General features: G+C 47.4%; 2 protein-coding genes across 3 annotated transcripts; one reads left to right on the forward strand and one right to left on the reverse strand.

The window, feature by feature from the left end:
• Positions 1 to 492: 492 nt before the first annotated feature.
• DTYMK (deoxythymidylate kinase) lies at positions 493 to 8,923 on the reverse strand. Its single transcript, XM_063338149.1, has 5 exons — positions 8,778 to 8,923; positions 8,252 to 8,360; positions 7,137 to 7,227; positions 4,194 to 4,391; positions 493 to 1,039 (listed from the first exon to the last, which is right to left on the reverse strand). The coding sequence occupies exons 1-5, from the start codon at positions 8,905 to 8,907 to the stop codon at positions 929 to 931; spliced, it is 639 nt and encodes a 212-aa protein (XP_063194219.1). The 5' UTR covers positions 8,908 to 8,923; the 3' UTR covers positions 493 to 928.
• Positions 8,924 to 8,995: 72 nt separating this feature from the next.
• Positions 8,996 to 17,193, forward strand: ING5 (inhibitor of growth family member 5). Of its 2 annotated transcripts, XM_063338146.1 has the most exons (8): positions 8,999 to 9,249; positions 9,522 to 9,593; positions 10,234 to 10,400; positions 11,850 to 11,961; positions 12,915 to 13,008; positions 13,976 to 14,111; positions 14,268 to 14,329; positions 15,247 to 17,193. In XM_063338146.1, the coding sequence occupies exons 1-8, from the start codon at positions 9,213 to 9,215 to the stop codon at positions 15,287 to 15,289; spliced, it is 723 nt and encodes a 240-aa protein (XP_063194216.1). In that variant the 5' UTR covers positions 8,999 to 9,212; the 3' UTR covers positions 15,290 to 17,193. The 2 variants fall into 2 exon arrangements, with proteins under 2 accessions (XP_063194217.1, XP_063194216.1); XM_063338147.1 differs by lacking the exon at positions 9,522 to 9,593 and having other exon boundaries at positions 8,996 to 9,249.
• Positions 17,194 to 17,735: the final 542 nt, after the last annotated feature.

A 17,735-nucleotide genomic window follows, 5' to 3' on the forward strand; every position in this document is an offset into this window, starting at 1 on the left:
CTCTTCTTGGTCATCCCCATATCTCAGTGCACCTTGCAAACGATTCAATTTAACATTCCAGTTTATTGTAGTTTACTGGTCATTAATGATGACTTATGATGAATTCATCGCTGATCTGCTTCGGCAGCCTGCGATGGGCTGTTTAAATGGCACTAAGGTCTGGGTAGGAGTCACAGGTGACAATTCCTCTGATCTTGGCCACAGGAGTAACTTGACCAGTCTAAAATAACGTGCGTGCCACTCACCCTTCGAACTGGCCTTGCTATGAGCTAATACATCCATTTCAGACTCTTTCCTGCTCATAGGAGTTTCCTTATCGTTCTCACCGAGCAGCTGAGAAGCAGACTTGAATTCATCTCTCCCTTCATTCCACAGCTCTAGCAAACGGCTCTCCCTGGATTTAGCGCCTGAACGCAGCACCTTCACCTCCCTTATATCCTTCTAGAAGATAAGTGATCATACTGCAAATAAAGAAAAAAATGCCCTGTGCAAAACGGTTAAAAGACTTTATTAGCAAGTCCTCTACAAACTGGTTTCAGCACAGGGGATGCATTCACTAGAGAGACAGCAGAATCTGAAACACAGCAGTTCCCCCAAACTGGGAATGCCTTTGCCTGCCTGTTGCTGCTGTCCCAGTCCAGGGGGAGCCGTGCACTGCAGGGCTGCGGCTAGAGCTCCTACTTGAGCTAGGGAGGTTTTTATATGGAACTTGTTACACGCTCATCGCATGTTCATGTATAAAATACAGCAGGGGCTACGCAGGGGAGAAGCAGGTAAAACGATGAGGACATCAGCACCATGCTGACGGATCCCAATACACGGGATCTAAGCTGTAGTAGCGGAAGGTGATGTAGGGGAGTTGCCCAAGCGAGGAAGGTCCAAAAGGTGAGTTTTCCCTTGGGTATAAAAGAATAACCTGCATGAAGTTTTATTTCCAGAGTTCTCCCAAAGGTTTATTCTGAACCTCCTGCATGGTTTCCTCTGCGACGGACTTGATTTCTCTGTGTAAGTCTTCTACACTCTTCGAAGCATCCATTGTCTGTTTCCGAGAGAAAAAAATACAGAAACATGTTCCTCAATTAACACCACCAAATGAGAAGTCACTTTGTTGTCATATCTGCTCCCCCCATTACTCAGTAATGTTACTATTCATGAGCAGTGAAACGAGCTAATTACATCTCCTGTGCACTGCTTCTGGATAGGAATTGGAAAAATCTACTTTATTTAGGAATAGACATTTCATAATAGATGTGGGGCTGGGCCAAGGGAAACAGAAGAAGCTGCTGCTGCTGTATGTTGTTTGCTGATGGTCTTTGGGGCATCAGACATAAAGGCGGGTAAATGTTCTTCATCCTGTACTGTAGCGTCCCAGAAACGTCAGTGTATTCATCCTTCGGTGGTTCTTCAAAATAAACTCCACCCATGAACAGGAACCTCTAAAAATCCATCCTGTGATGTTCCAGGTTCAGATTTGTTGGCGTATTTTTAAACGCTGCAGTAAAAGGTGGTGTTGCTTTACGGTGCTGGTGTGATGCTATTTAAAGAACAGCAGCGTCACTGCCGGCTGGCTGCGGGAGCGACCAGGGCGAAGAAAGGCGTTTGGGGGTAAGATGTAAAGAGGTGCAGCTTTACCACAGGCACCTGTGCAGGACTGGCCCACGCAGCGGTGCTGAGACAGCGCAGGCTGTGAGGACAGGCAATGAACAGTCTTCACAATGAAATGGCAGCCTTTTCGTTACAGCACAGCCAGCGCCCCACCTTTGTGCCCAGGCGACAGTCTCAGGCAGCTTGCTGAGTTCCCTTTATCTGCGTAACCGACGGTACCAAGCTGCCTTTCATGCCCTGGACTAAGCAGTTCTTCAGGCAATGTTTGACAGTTGTGGACTTCAGGGTATTTTCAACAGATGTGTTGAAAAAAACCTCCTTTCAAGTTTTTTTTCATAGAAAACAAATAACAAAAGGCAGGGAATAAGAGAAATATGTTCCCCTGATGGAATCACTGAAAAAAAAAAATATGTACTTTACAGACTATACATGAGTTCCATAATGCCTCATATGACAGCATATTTATTTTTGTTAAATTAATTCTTTTTGGGTTTTGTGTTGTGGTTTGTGTTTTCTGTCAGCCTATTTTTTCCAGTCATTGTGAGGTAGAAAAGGCAATTTTCTAGAATAACTTTTACTGGAATAAAAGTCCTAGTTTGGTGACTGTTGTACATTTAGGTCCTTCAGAGTACAGAAAAACTCTTTCATGTTACAGAATCACGTTTACCTGAAATAGGCTACGAGGAATTAAGTATATCTTAACGCAGTCTGATTATTTGGCAAATCTACATACATCTCAGCTTCTGGTGATTAGTAATTTACCCACAATCTGTGTCTTCCTATGTCTGTGTGAAAGCTACAGATTAAAACAAGAGATGCTGCCCATATCTTATGATTGGGCACTGACAGGGTGATGGAGATCACGGAAGCACAGAACAGTTTGGGTTGGAAAAGACCTTAAAGCTCATCTAGTTCCACCCCCCCACCCTGGGCAGGGACACCTCCCACCAGACCAGGTTGCTCCAAGCCCCCTCCAACCTGACCTGGAACCCCTCCAGGGATGGGGCAGCCACAGCTTCTCTGGGCAACCTGGGCCAGGGGCTCACCACCCTCACAGCAAAGAATTGCTTCCTCACATCTCATCTAAATCTCCCCTCTTCCAGTCTAAAACCGTTCCCCCTCTTCCCATGGCTCCCCTCCCTGATCCAGAGTTCCTCCCCAGCTCTCCTGGAGCCCCTTTAGGGACTGGAAAGGGCTCCAAGGTCTCCCCGGAGCCTTCTCTTCTCCAGGCTGAACCCCCCCAGCTCTCTCAGCCTGTCCTCCCAGCAGAGGGGCTCCAGCCCTCCCAGCATCTCCGGGGCCTCCTCTGGCCCCGCTCCAACAGCTCCGTGTCCTTCTGCTGTTGGTGCCCCAGAGCTGGAGGCAGCACTGCAGGGGGGTCTCCCCCGAGCGGAGCAGAGGGGCCGAATCCCCCGCCCTTACCCTGCTGCCCACGCTGCTGGGGATGCAGCCCAGGATGTGGGGGCTTTCTGGGCTGCCAGCGCATGTTGAGCTTCTCATCCTCCAACACCCCCAAGTCCTTCTCCTCAGGGCTGCTCTCCTTCTCCGCCCAGTCTGGATTTGTGCTTGGGATTGTCCCAAGGACCTTGCACTTGGCCTGGCTGAGCTTCATGAGGTTTGTGTGGACCCTCCTCCCCAGCCTGTCCAGGTCCCTCTGGATGGCATATCCCATCCCTGCAGTGTGTCAACTGCTCCACACAGGTTGCCAGCAAAATTGCTGAGGGTGCACTCCATCCCGCTGCCCATGTCGCCTAAGATGTTAAACAGCACTGGTCCCAGCACAGACTCCTGAGGGACACCACTCGTCACTGGTCTCCACTTGGACATCAAGCCCTTGACCGCAACTCTTTGAGTGCGAACATCCAGCCAGTTCCTTCTCCACTGAGTGATCCATCAGTCAAACCCACGTCTCTCCAATTTAGAGACAAGGATGTTGTGCGGGACAGTGTCAAAGATATGTTAAGAAGGATGCCCACACTAGAAAACCTCATCCTGGGTGATCTACACACGAGATAAATGGGGAACGCTTCCTCTTCTGGGATAAGGCTGCTGACTGTGCAGCCCTCTGCAAACAGCTCCAAGGGATGAATAAGGCAGCAAAGCCATACAGCAGCACGAACAGTAAGACAGCAAACACTGACATAAACTGGCCACGTGAGAAGGAAGGTGACCATCAGTAAGGGAGACACAAGCTGCAGGAGGATCCCAAAAATCTTCAGGGATTCCAGACTCCTTGGCAAACGCTCCAAGACTCCAAGCAAACAGAGGCAGGGAAGAGCATGGGTGCCTCCTGCTGCTTTACCCAGCTTTGTCAGTTTGTCTTTAAGAAAGAGAATGATTTCGAGAAAGCTCTTTTGCAAAGACAACCAACCAACAAAAAAAACCCTTCCCCTCACCCCAACAGGGCCCCGTAGGGTGTCCCAGAACAGAGCAGTGTCCTCTCTGCCACAGGGCACAGTGCGCTTGGCCGACGACCAACGTGTCCCCCTGACCAGAAGCAGGAAAGGGGAACACAGGGATGCAATGGGCACTGTCATGAGACACCCCCACCCTGGTCTGTGACAGGCCCATTAGGGTTATTGCCTCACCTTCCAGTTTAATGTCTTGTCCTTCATCAGATGATAGAAGGACTGTAGAACTTTCTCTTGGAAGGAGCTGTTCTCATAACGTTCATTTCCAAAGTTCCCTCGTTCCGCTGCTGCTTCCGGACTTAACTGAAGAAACAGAATCAGATCCGGCTTTGGGAGTCCAACGTCAGGCTGTTTGCACCAGTCCAGGCAGAAGTTCTGTCCCAAACAAAGACAACAGAGTTTGAGGTGAAAGAAAGGAATGTGAAGAAGGGGTAGAAGTAAGTCAGCTAGAGAGCCAGGTGGGGAAGGAACAGACAGAGAAGAGAGGAGATGCAGCCAGAAACACTAAGAACAGGCTACAGGCTGAAAAGGTGATACCCCAGCTTATCACGTGGGAATTCAGGCCCGGTAATTTTGATAGGTGCTGGGCTCCTCTCGTGCTCACTTAAGTCAGACAGAGCTAAAGATTTTAACATCTCTTCTGCAGAGCCCATCAGAGCTAAATACCAAGCTATATTTTGAGTCTCCATACAACTGTTATCAGACCAAAACTGTGATCAGTCAAAAAAAAAAAAAAAAACAAACAAAAGCTGCTCCCAAACACAAACACCACGCAGCTTTAGTGTGGATCTTTCCGGGCGCATGGAGACTCTTTTCAAATACCTACCCGACGCTTTCTCAGCCTACCCAGGAATTTCAGCCCAGACACAAGAGACAAAGCTTTCCAACTATTGGATCTTGTTGACCGATTTGAACCCTTCCATCGGGGCACGTGAATCCACGATGTTGTGGAAAGACCACTGAGGCTTGTCCGACCCTCTATTACTCCTTACTGGTCATCCACGTGGCCACCAGTGATACTTTCAAGGTGATCTTAAAGTATCAAGAGTGACTGCAGGGCTCTGGAGGTGAAAGTGCAGGGCAGAGCTCCGGGATCTCCTTAATCCTTCCAGGAAGAGGGGGAAAGGCTTAGGCAGGAATGACTGTAGGTCAACCCTCAGCTGGTGTGGCAGGCAGGACTTCAGCTTCTATGACCACAGGATGCTCTTTGAGGATCAACAGATACTGAGCAGGGATGGGATACATCTGGTGAAGTGGGACAAGAGTGTCTATGCAAACAGGCTTGATAAATCAGAGAAGACAGCGTTAAACCAGGTAGGTCAGGGGAAGGTTTGCAATGTGTAGAAAACTGAAGATGGGAGCCCAGGAAAAAGTGTCTGGGGGATGATAGGATAATGGAAGCTTACCTGAAAGCAGCACAACCGGGGCACAGTGGTGCCTGTGATGTTGAGATGGAGCCTGCTACAGGCTGCCTGGTTGAAGAGAGGATGTTTATGAACCTTCTTCAGGCAGCTGGAAGAAGGATCACAACTGTAGGACCCGGTACTCATGGAGGATCTCAACCACCTGCCCATCTGCTGGGCACAAGCAATCCAGATTTCTGGAGCATGCTGAAGAAATTCTCACCACGGTGATGGATAGCCAGTGAGGGGAAGAGCCCTGCTGCATTTGTTACTCACAAGCTAGAAAGAACTGGATGAAGATGTGAAGGTCAAGTGCAGTCCTGGCTGCAGCGAACATGAGATGGTGGTTTAAAATCTGGAGAGGAGTCAACAAGATAAACAGAATTGCTAGCGTGGACTTCAGGAGAGCAGATTTTTGTTTATTAGGGAGCTCTTAGCAGAACGCCCTGGGAAACTCACATGGAAAGCAAAGAGCTGGCTGATCTTCCAGGACAGCACACGACTCAAGAGGATCTTATAGCTGTGTAGAATGACCCTGTGTTGATTCTGGATGGAACAGAGTTAATTTTCTTCACAGTAGCTAGTATGTGGCTAGCAGAGATGTCTTCATTATGGCTGAGCAGTGCTCAGACAGAGTCAAGGCCTTTTCTACTCCTCACACCGCCCCACCAGCGAGCAGGCTGGGGGAGCACAAGAAATTGGGAGGGGACACAGCCAGGACAGCTGACCCCAACTGAGCAAAGGGGTATTCCATGTCATGTGACATCATGCTCAGTACATAAAGCTGGGGGAAGAAGGAAGGTGGGGACATTTGGAGCGATGCCTTCTGTCTTCCCAAGTAACAGTTACACATGATGGAGCCCTGCTTTCCTGGAGATGGCTGAGCACCTGCTGATGGTGGGAAGCAGTGAGTGAATTCCTTATTTTGCTTTGCTTGCATGCATGGCTTTTGCTTTACTTATTAAACTGTCTTTATCTCAACCCACGAGTTTTCTCACTTTTACTCTTCTGTCTTCCCCCCATCCCACTGCGGGAGGAGTGAGTGAGCAGCTGCGTGGTGCTTAGTTGCCAGCTGGGGTTAAACCATGAAAGACGTAGAAGGAGGCTAACAGAGCTGACTTGTCTTGAAGGCAAACAGAGACAGGCCAAAAGGCACAGGTGGGAATGTGAGAAATTCAGGCTAAATGAAGAAAATAATTTTTACCATGAGGGTAAACAAACACTGAAAGAAGAGCCCAGAAAGGCTGTGGTTCTACATCCCCGGATATATCCAGACCTTAGCTGGATGTGACCCCGAGCAGCCTGCCCGATGTTAGACCTACTCTTGAGCAGGAGGTTAAGCTTCGCGACTTCCACAGATCCCTTCCATCATATGTGGTTCTGTTATTCATTGCAAATTTATGGGCCAGCAGCCAGAGCAAGCGTGGAGAATCTCAAAGTCACATAATCATTCACTAGAGTCACATGGGCCAGCTTCCACGCAGCAAGGAGCCTGTCCAGATTTACAAAAAATAACCCAATTATTTTCTCTGCTCTCTCTGGGGAAGGCAAACAGACCCAGTCAATACCTGGGCTGGAACTTGCACCCCTCAATTTCAATCCTCATTTCGCCAGAGGAGAAGCCTGGGCTATGCACACCAATATCTGTATCGGGCTTCTAATTGGAGCTGTTTCTCCAAATACAGAGAGAGCAGGGGCTGCCGTAGGTCTCACTCACCTCTTTGGCACTTGTGAAGGCCGCTCCAGAAAAGGCGTATCTGTCAACCACCAGCGTGATCCCTTGATGTAGTTTCTCTTTCATCAACGGTCTGAAAACCACGTGGGAGAAAAAAAATATAAAAAAAAATAACAGTTACACTCCTTTATAGTGATACAAATTAAAGGAGTTCATCTAAAAGACATCTCACAAGGGACTTCTCTGTTAACTTTATTAACAGCGATCATTAGCAGTGTGGATTGTGGATAAATAGCTATTTGTATTCTGTCCTCTAACAGACATTAAGCAAATACGCTTTCAAGACACCCAATTTCAAGGTGCCCCAGTGCCAGGCACAGCTCCACTGCCTAGGCAGCTCCACAGCTTACAGGCAAGATCACAACTGAACTATATTCAGCCATGAACAGCTTAGTCCTTTTCCCTTTTTACATGGTGCAGTAGATTTGTGATAAACTCTGCCTTGGAAAGAGAAAAGTGCCCTTTATTCACGACATTGACATTTCTTATTACAGCTCACTCATCTGCCTTCCACTTTCCCAGTTTGCTTGGCGCCACCACTACAGCAGAATCAGCAATGCTTTTTTTTGTTTGTTTGTTTTTTAAAAAATCAAAAAACATTTTGCAGTATAGGTTTCCAGGTAAAAACAACAGCTGACACTGATTTCCCTAACTCCACACACGAGGACTCAGTTGGGCCAAAAGCAAGGACAGCAACTTACAGCTGAATGCAGCCTTCAGCTAGAGGGGAAGTTCGGACACGATTCCTTAACCCCTCTGTCACTCACACAGACTTCCTTGCAAAGCAAGGTCTCTTCATTCAGGACAGAAAATTCACAGTCTAGGCTGCTACAGTCTCAGCTCCCTAATTCTTGAATCCAGTACGGTGCAGGGGTTTGAAATATCGTACCTAATGATTTAAAAAAAAACAAACTGTGGGATTTGATCCAAGATTAAATCCAAAGCTGTAAGAGTCCTCGAGACGTTACTTACAGCCATATTTCCCTTGCTAAACAGGATCGTACTCTCATACCTACTGTACCACTGCAAGCTAAAACCTGAGGGAGGATGCAACGCCACACATTTTTCTTTTACAACTTAACGAAGATGATCGTTACACATGTTCCCAGCGATTAGCAGAGAAGAGCAGGTGAATGGTGTGGTCCTCCAGGTTCTTCTCCTTCAGCAGGTAGGAGCTGATCAGCCGCCCGATCTCAGTTGTTCTCTCTGTAAGAGAGAGGGGGAGGAGCAAAAACTGCCCTGAGCCGCTCCCGCCAAAAGCGCGTCCACCCTCCCGCTCCCGGGGGCGGACATCAATCTGTCCGGGGTTTGTATGTCTGTCACGGCTGGGAGGAGGTCGGCCCACCCGGGGAGGGGGCCCATCTCTCTGTCCCGGAGGTGGGGGAGATCGGTCTGTCTGTCACGGGTGGGAGGTTGGTCTGTCCATCGCTCTGTCCCGGGGAGAGGAGGTCGGTTTGTCTATCTATCACGGGCCGGGAGGAGGTGTGGGGCCGGACGTGCCACCACAGCCCTGCTGGTCCCCCCACACCCCCGGCGGCACCCCGGCCGCGGCCTAGCGGGACTCCCGCTGTACGCGCCCCCCCACCCCAAACCAGCTCCTCCGGGCGTCGGCAGGCCCCGTACCCGGGAAGCGCAGGAGGTCTGCGCGGTGGCCGTCGGCCCGCAGCGCCTCCACCAGCCGCCCGCCCTGTGTGCTCTTCCCGGCCCGGTCCACCCCCTCCAGCACGATCAGGGCGCCGCGCCGGCCCGCCATCACCGCGCGCGCTCCGCCCGCCCCACCCCTTCCGCCATCGGCCGGCCAATCCCGGCGAGCGCCGAGGCGGCCGCTCTAGGCGGCGGCAGAGCAGCGAGACGCCGAGGTCCTCCGGACAGGCGGCGAGGCGGGAAGGGAGGCCCCGCCCCTCGCCCCTCATGAATATGCAGCAGGAGCGTCCCCGGCGACCAATGGGCAGAGGGCGGAACATGAATATGCGATGAAGCCGGGGCCGCGGCCCTTGTCATGCGGGCCCGGCAGGCGGCGGGAAGCGGCGGCGGCGGCGGCGGGGTGCGGGCCGCAAGATGGCGACCGCCATGTACCTGGAGCACTACCTGGACAGTGAGCGCCGGGCCCGCGGGGGCGGGGGGCGGCGGCGGGGCGGAGGGGGGGAGGCGGCGGCTGCGGCCACCGGGGCGGACAGCGGCGGCGGCGGGAATTAGAACTGCGCCACGGGCTGGGCGGGGGGGGCGGTGCCGCGGCGCGTCATCATCCGTCGCCGCCGCCGTTGTGCGTCATCAGGGTGCGACGGGCAGCGGTGAGGCGATGGGCGGCGGGCAGGGCCCCGCCGTGAGGAGAAGGGGCGGTGGAATGGCCGGGCCTTTCTGTTGCAGGCATCGAGAACCTGCCCTGCGAGCTGCAGCGGAACTTCCAGCTGATGCGGGAGCTGGACCAGCGCACGGAAGGTGGGTGTAGGTGTGCGGGGGTCGTCCCGGTGGGCCGGGGCCGGCGGGGAGGAGGCGTCTCCCCTCCGGACCCCGCTGCAGCGGTTGTTTCCTTTCCGTGAGGGCTCCAGCTCGCAGGACGTGAGGGGATTTTCCAGCAGTTAATGGGGGTTTGTGTGGCCGCTGTACCCGGTCGCCCCGCGGCTGGCCCGACTCCCGCCTGTCGCTGCATCTGCGGGGTTGTCCGTTGCTGTGTGTCTTGCAAGACCCGTTTTTTGCCTTTTTTTCAGGCTTGTGTTGCTATGTGGTTGCGCATTACCGGTTCGATTTGAACTGTTAGAACAGTAAACGGTAGCAAATGCAATTTTCTGCATGTGGAAAAAGAGATTGAAGCTTGTGAACCCTTCGGTTCAGTTTCTGATCTTAACCCCGAGCCCTCTGAATTAACTATAAAACGCGAGAAATCAGAATCCCACCACAAATGTTGAAGAGAGAATACCTTTACTTTTTTTTTTTTTTTTAAACCAGGTAAATACATTAAGGAAGTGGTAGAAGTCAAAAAACTGTCAGCAGGGATCTTCTAAATACCGTAGAGAGGTAGAAAAAGAAAATACTCGCTTTGGCAGGCAGCTTTCTCACGCGTATATACTTTGCTTTTCAGATAAGAAAGCAGAAATTGACAGTCTTGCAGCAGAATACATCGAATCAGTGAAGAACATGTTACCTGAGGAGCGAGTGGAACACCTGAAGAAAATCCAGAGTGCCTACAGCAAATGTAAAGAGTACAGCGATGATAAAGTTCAGCTGGCCATGCAGACGTATGAGATGGTGAGATTTTTATTAAAAACAGCCGTACTCTGGAATGGGGCTGCTGGTGGACATGGAATACATTTCCACAGGGTCTGTTTTCCCTGACGTATTTATGTTTTTGCTTAAATGTCTTACTGAAACAAATTATTAATCTTTAAGCTTATTTTTCTTACTGTTGTTATCCTCCAAAAGCCTCCTCTTGTGTTATCGGGTTTTGTGTCAAGTTGTCTTCTCTTCTAGTGAAGAGTTAAATGAGTTTTATCTTGCTTGGACATTGCTTGACTGGTAGTACACTTCTCCTTTGTATAATAATACCAGCAAATTTACCCCGCTTCCTCCTCCCCAGCAGCTCACCTGTCACCTGATAATTTATTTAGGGCTGGTCTTAGTTGTAAGCAATGTTTTTCAAGTCAACTTCAATACTATATTCTGGAGGAATGGTAGGAAATCTGCTCAATTGCCTTGGTTTCCAAGTGACAGAAGAAAGCAGACCCGTCAGCCGCACCATTCTGGTTGTATATTGGACATCAAACTTTCCTCAATGGGCCTGGTGGGAAAATATAATTTCTTAAGATGCAGCTTTCCACTTTTTTCTTCTTCTGCCCCTACTCCTGTGTCCGTTTAGCTCTCCCTTGAATGATTCTTAGCTCTGCGTATTTTATCCCCTAGATAAAACTTGAGTGAGGGGAATCCTTTCGACTCTACTTAGTGTGTTTTGTCCAGTTTCTAGAGATGCTTTGGGTTCTGCTACATCTGCAGCTGCAGTATGTTTTATTGCCATCAAATACTGCAGCAAAGGAAATCATTTCTCAGGAACTGAAAAGTGTTTCTAGATAACAAATTTGAGGACGAGGTATTGCAGTACACAGTTTGGGAGTGGTAGCTTAAAACACCTTTGCTGCATCTCTGTCCTGTAAGCTACGTTATTGAAACCAGGGTAGTACAAGGTACTTACTTCACATGTATAGACTTGATAGTGGAGATAGCAGAAGCCTGTATTTATGACTAAATTTCTTTGAATAGTGTGCCAGTGGAATACCAGAGAAAATAGACTGATTTGCTCAATGCATTTCACGGACAATAGTTGAAAAACATATTTTGAAAATTACAGGGAGAAAACAATCATTTTTAATGTCTCTCACAGTCTTGTTTTGTTCTGCAAACTGTTAATCTGAGTTGTTTTGACTCTCCTTTATGCTACCTCCCTTTTCCTTCCTTTCTCTTTGTTTGTAGAGGGACTGCGTCGTCTCGCTTTTGCCTGTTTTCTTTTTCTCTCTGCCTTAATTCCCTTTGTGTGTGCCATTTCCCTTTTTTGCAGTTTGGTACCCCTTTCATGCCTTGCTTTGGAGTAGTATACCCCTGTTCATGCTGATAACAGCCAAGTTATTAGACCTTCCTGTTTTCGTTTGTGGATTTTTATATATATTTTTTTTTTTAATTCAGTTTGTGGTTTCCTCTTCCGTGCAGGTGGATAAGCATATCCGCCGGCTGGATGCAGACTTGGCGCGGTTTGAAGCAGATCTGAAAGATAAACTGGAAGGCAGCGACTTTGAAAACCCTGGATCGCGAAGCCTGAAAAGTGCGTAAATTTTACACGCTTGACAGCCTTTTCCAGCACTGAGTGTATCTAACTAGAAAGGCTAAAATATAAAGTAGGCTCTTATTTCTGGACCAAGTACACCATCGTGTACTTCTCTACTTGTTTTTAATGCTCTTCAAATAGTTACAGTGTTCTGGTGAGCAATAAACAGATAAAAAACCCCACCCTAGTGCTGGGATCTAACATACTGTCTCTGCTTGCCAGATTGTCCTGAGGTGGCCCATGGTTACTGGTTCCCACTGGGCGAGGGGGAACTAGCTGTGACAAAACTGAACTGATGTTGTTACAGCTCTTGCGTGTAACAGTTTCAGGCTTGATCTGTTACTGAGTAAGTTCTAAGCTCTTCTTGAGGAGAGGAGATTTGCCTATTTTCCTCCTTTTACCAGGATTTGAATACTAATCAAACTGAGAACAGCAGGAAAAAATGAGGAGTTAGAGGAAGGTACCAGTTTCTGTAATGTATACTGGAAATTTGGTAGGGTTACGGTGAAATTTGAGCATGGTTAACAGCAGCACGGCTCTCTGCCTTTGGACTCTGAAATAAGGGGTAAGATCAGGGATGTGGAGAGAAAAGTTATGCTAGTTATTGAGTAACCAATTAACCGGATGAATGTTTAAAAATAGTCTGAGATTTTAAAAAAAACCAAAAAACATTACAGCATGTCTAATCAAATATGATGCTGTTTATATCTTATGCAACGATATGGGCTAATGTTGTACTGCAATGATTTAATTGCCAGAACTGCCAACGCAAGGGTTTGGTGCTCACTGGTACTACTTGCCAGTTTGGCGTATTTGTGGCATAAAAAGAGTCAGCATTCGTATTCAATTATATATGAAATAAGGATCTCAAAACATGCATCGAAAGATGAACATCTAGGTATGTTTGTGGTATTCAAATAGGTTGAAACAATGGGTTTTTTCCTTTATAGAGGGACGAAGTCAGAAAGACAAAAGAGGCTCTCGCGGTCGAGGCAGGCGAACGTCTGAAGAAGATACACCAAAGAAAAAGAAACTCAAAGGAGGGTAAGGCATACCCAGTCACAGCTCCAGTGACTTTGGCTTGACCCTTTGCAAATTTTCCGCAAGCTCATGTTACCCTATTTATGACTCCTGTCTGGATGGTGAGCGGTGTTAGAGTGTTCTGATCTTCCGCCATTTCATTAGTGTCCTGCTTAGGACAAGTCAGCTTTGTTAATTAACTCCTTGGTTGGCATGTGGAAACTCAGCATGCTTGGAATTGCCCTCTGACTGGAAGGACAAGATCAGTGTCTGTTGCTGTTGGCAAGCTGGGAAAAAATAGCTCTGACTTTTGTCATGCGGCTATTTTTAGCAGTTGCTGGTGGGTTTGGTTGTGAAAAGAAACACTTGCCCATCAGGACAAAAACTGATGTTGTACTGTTCTAGAAATCTTGGAGAATTTTGAGGGTTGTTTTCAAAGAACTGCATCCTAGATAGTCCTGAATAATCTAGTTTAGTTTTGTGAAGCAAGGAAGAAAGCCTGTCCCCTTTCTGTGATATTATTTATATTAAAGGGGCTCTGTTAATCCTAATATTTTCAGTTGGCTAAATGGAGGGGCAGAAAAATAAAAACAGTTTCCATTGACCGTTACTGGCTTGTCGGTACCTCCCGTCGGAGCAACAGGATTCACTCACACATGACAAGGAGAAAAGAATGTATGATGAAATAGGTTGGGGGGGGAGTAATCAGATTCTTCTGTCCACAAGCAGGAGTGAGTGAGCTGTACGTTAACTTTGTTACTGCAGTGACAGCATGTACAAATCATTCTCTTAATCCTTTATAGTCAAGCTCGTGTTTGATCCAACCTACCTTACTATTTTAATTATTGGATAGTGTGTAATACTGTAATCTAAAGAAGGGTCAGTGTGTTTTAGAGAAGATAATTGTTAAAAACTAATTTTCCCAAGTGGTATTTAGATCTTGGAAACATGGTGTTGGCGCAACTGGAAAGCATTCTGTCCTTGTCTACAGATCTGAGTTTGCTGATACCATCCTGTCAGTGCATCCCTCGGATGTCCTGGACATGCCAGTGGACCCCAACGAACCTACCTACTGCTTGTGTCACCAGGTGTCCTATGGAGAGATGATTGGCTGTGACAATCCAGATGTAAGCACTGGGGAGGGTTTATTTTCAGATGTTTGCTACATCACAACACTGTGAAAAAAGAGGGAGGGGGTGAGCTCAATTAGATCCTACAAAATGAAAGTAACGTTTGTGAAGCACTAAGCTTCTCCTCTGGGTTTTTCCTTTCTTGTTTTGCAGTGCCCAATTGAGTGGTTCCACTTTGCTTGTGTGGACCTCACCACCAAACCAAAAGGGAAATGGTAAGTATGACAACATCCAGCTTTTTGGCTTTTATCAGGCTACAATTTGCCTCAACAAGAATCACAATAAGAATTAAAACCTCGTTGTGACCCTTCCTGACAGAGGAGCTTTGCTCTTGTCGTCAGAGGGTTTGGGATACTGTTTGTGTCGAGGTAGGAGGTACAAGGGGAACCTTCTTCCTAAAGTCTGCCTTCGCAGGAGCCTTAGATTCTGATGAGAGCAAAGCAAGGACCTGGGCATGTGCAAAATTGCATGCTAAACAGCAGGGTTTTGATCTGAGGCCTGTGAAAAGGTGTACATGTTACACGACAATACAGCAAACCTGAGATGTAGTTGTGGCTGCGTTTTAAAATTGAGAAGAGACCCATATTTATTTTTTTCACTTCTGGAAGCAAAGTTTGAAGGCTGCTCTAGGTTTTACTTGTGTATGTGCTCATCTTGGACAGAATCGCAGGCTTGTTCTGTGCTTAGTTTCTCTTTAATGGACTGCTGTCATCTAATTAACACGATGCCTATCAGAAACAGGCTTAAGTGAAAGAGAACTGCAATCATTGGAGGGAGAGGAAGGAATGAATTGGAGGAACATATCTCTTTTATTTTGCCTGTAGAGGAAGCTTGTGTGGCAAACTTGGAGGAGTTATTTGGAGTAGCTTCTAGGTTGAATGAAATAAGGTGAATCACAGCTGTGATGAGCCCTGAAAGCCTTCTAGTGCTCTCTGCAGTTGGTACAGTTCCTTTCCTATTTGCCCAGGCTTCCTGTGTGTCACGAAAACTGTCGCAGTTACTTAAATTGGCTGCTTTTAAACCACCTTGCCACCCACTCAAATAATAAAATGATAATAATAGATAATACAAAGAGGTTTTGGGCTATGTGGTAGTACTTCAGGAACTAATTACTGCCTCTCTTTCCCTGTAGGTTTTGTCCTCGTTGTGTTCAGGAGAGAAAAAAAAAGAAGTAAGGAGTAGAGGGGAATATATCCTCTGAGGCAAGAAGAATTTAATATATTCATTCATGTTGCAATATTATCTTTGATTATTTTTTTTTGTTTGTTTCACCTACCCTCCTTCTTTTTCTGGTGTGATATTTAATTGTCCAGTGGCCAGTTGTAATTCCTGTGCTTTCATAACAAAATGACTTTGGGAGGGAGTCCCAAATCCCTTTGCCGCAGGGGTTTTATTTATGTTACACTTGGACAGCACTGAAATCGGTGTTACTATGAAGTGCTAAGGCAGCCAGTGGCCGTAGCCTCTGCTACTTTATAGGAGTCTGTGAAAGGCATTGCAGGAGAAAGAAATACCTGTATCTTCAGCGTGGTGCATCGCCACCATGGAAATAGTTTAGGCCTGGAGCTTGGTGTGGCAGAGGAGAAGGAATTTTTCTCTGCTAGGCTCCATTGTTTAGGTGTGAAGACCATTTGTTGTGCAGTTTTGTAGGACAGAAAGGAACGGGGAAGCCTGTTTCCAGTGTCTGCATCCTCAAAGCCACGTACCGTGATTAGTTCTGACAGGGTGGGGATGGGGAGAGGCATGATCCTGCCTTCTCTTCCGGGGAATTTCTTCTGTCTGCCTTTGCACTGCCTTTATTTTACTTGCTCTCGCCCCCATTCACGTGAACCTTAACATTAGATTTTTCACCTCCTTCTAGAAAAGGTTTGTCTCTTTGGGGAGAAAAACCTTTAAATAGCAAAGGAATTGTCCTGCAGTGTTTCTTAGTGAGAGTAATATTGGGAGAGGTCGTTACCTTTCCTGGCTGTTTCCATTTCTCTGAAGATCCTTTAAGCACATTACTGTGAAGATGAAACCTACAGTATTCTCACAGAGATAGAAGGTCGGATTTATTCATGAAATAAGATGAAGGCCTGACTTTTTTTACTTGTGTTTGCCTGGGTTGCACCTGGGTAAATCAGGAAAACGAGCTTTAAGCGGAGGCTCAGTAAGGATGCTGTGTACCTTCCTGTCGTGGGTTTGTGTAGCATTTGCTCTGAAGCACTGGTATTGAAGAAGGCCATTCAGCAGGAATGTTTTAAAATGACTTCTTGTCTTTTTTAAGTGGGGGCACATTTGCATGTTCTTGACCTCTTTAAGCTGCTTTTCAGATTATGAATGTGAATCCTTGCTGCCATCACAGCGTCAGTTTCTGCAGGGAAGGAAGGAAGAGAAGGAAATCAGGAGCAGGAAAACGAAAGTCTTCCTGTTTTTTCCTTCCTCTGAGGTATAGTGGATGCAGAAGTTGAGGGAAGGGCAGAGACAACTCTTGTCTTAATATCTCCTGTATTATGGGGCTTACTCACCTACAATAAAAGATGTGGGGAAAGGTGGCTTTGCTGGTGGAGGGGAAAAATATAGCCCCAAACCATCCCCCCCCTGCAGCAGCAGGCACCAGAGTTCATGAACTTCCGTGGCTGTGATCCCTGGTGGGTGTTGATGGCAGGGCTGGGTACTACTTTGCATTCCCATTGTGCAGGAGCTCTTGGTATAGACTGCTGGGAAGGCAGTAAGAGACTTCCAGAGAAGCTTTTGTTCTGCTGTAAAAGCAAGCTGAATAAACAGCACAGAAGGAAAAAAAAAAAAAAACAAAAACAAAAACCAAAACTACTTACAGTCAGATTTTGGCAACTGTTTCCAAAAGAAAAAAGTCTCTTTTTTTTCCCCCTGTTACACTGACCCTCTTACTCTTGTTTTGCAATGAAAGAAAGTAGAACACAGCCCTTGCCAATTTTCCTTCCCCACTTTGCTTAGTTTGGCTTTGTAGGTGCTGCAGGTGTGTCAAGGCTGACAGAGAAGAAACCTTGATACTCAGCTTTTCCGTGAATGTTTTGATTTATTGCGTCTGCTATGGGGGAAGGCAAAAAAAAAAAAAAGCTCTCTCCAGAGTCCTTTAATTTAAAGTGTGATGTTGCACGTGTCTTCGTGCCATTGTATCACTCCGCGTGTCGTATATGAAGTTTCCACAGTCCTGTTTACAAGATTATACGCATTTGTCGTTGTTGCCATTGTAATAGCACCCGCAAAGCACAGCAGACAAATTAAAAGCAGATCGCTAGAGGGAAGGGGGAGGAAAAGCACAGTCACACAAACCTGAACATGGAAATACAGCCTCTTTCTTTGAGGGTAAATCTATTTGTGATACCTCATGAGCCAGCCTGTTACCCGGTCACCAGGTACCGCGCTGACCTGCTGCGCTGGGGTGATGTGGGAGCGCAGCTGCCAACTGAAGTGTAGCACAATGCCCTTCCAGGGTTTATTTTCCCCTCCCATCCAATGGTATTATGTACAGCGCTCTCTTTTTCCTTTTTTTTCTTCTTTTCCTGAGGCTCTCTTCGTGTTATCACCACAGATTAAGCATTTGATTGGAAACAGTCTCCCAGTTCCACTGCTCCTCTCTGGAGCCTGTTGTTAGCAGGT

Source organism: Chroicocephalus ridibundus, chromosome 6 (genome assembly GCF_963924245.1).
Source record: "Chroicocephalus ridibundus chromosome 6, bChrRid1.1, whole genome shotgun sequence".
Classification (NCBI taxonomy): Eukaryota; Metazoa; Chordata; class Aves; order Charadriiformes; family Laridae; genus Chroicocephalus; species Chroicocephalus ridibundus.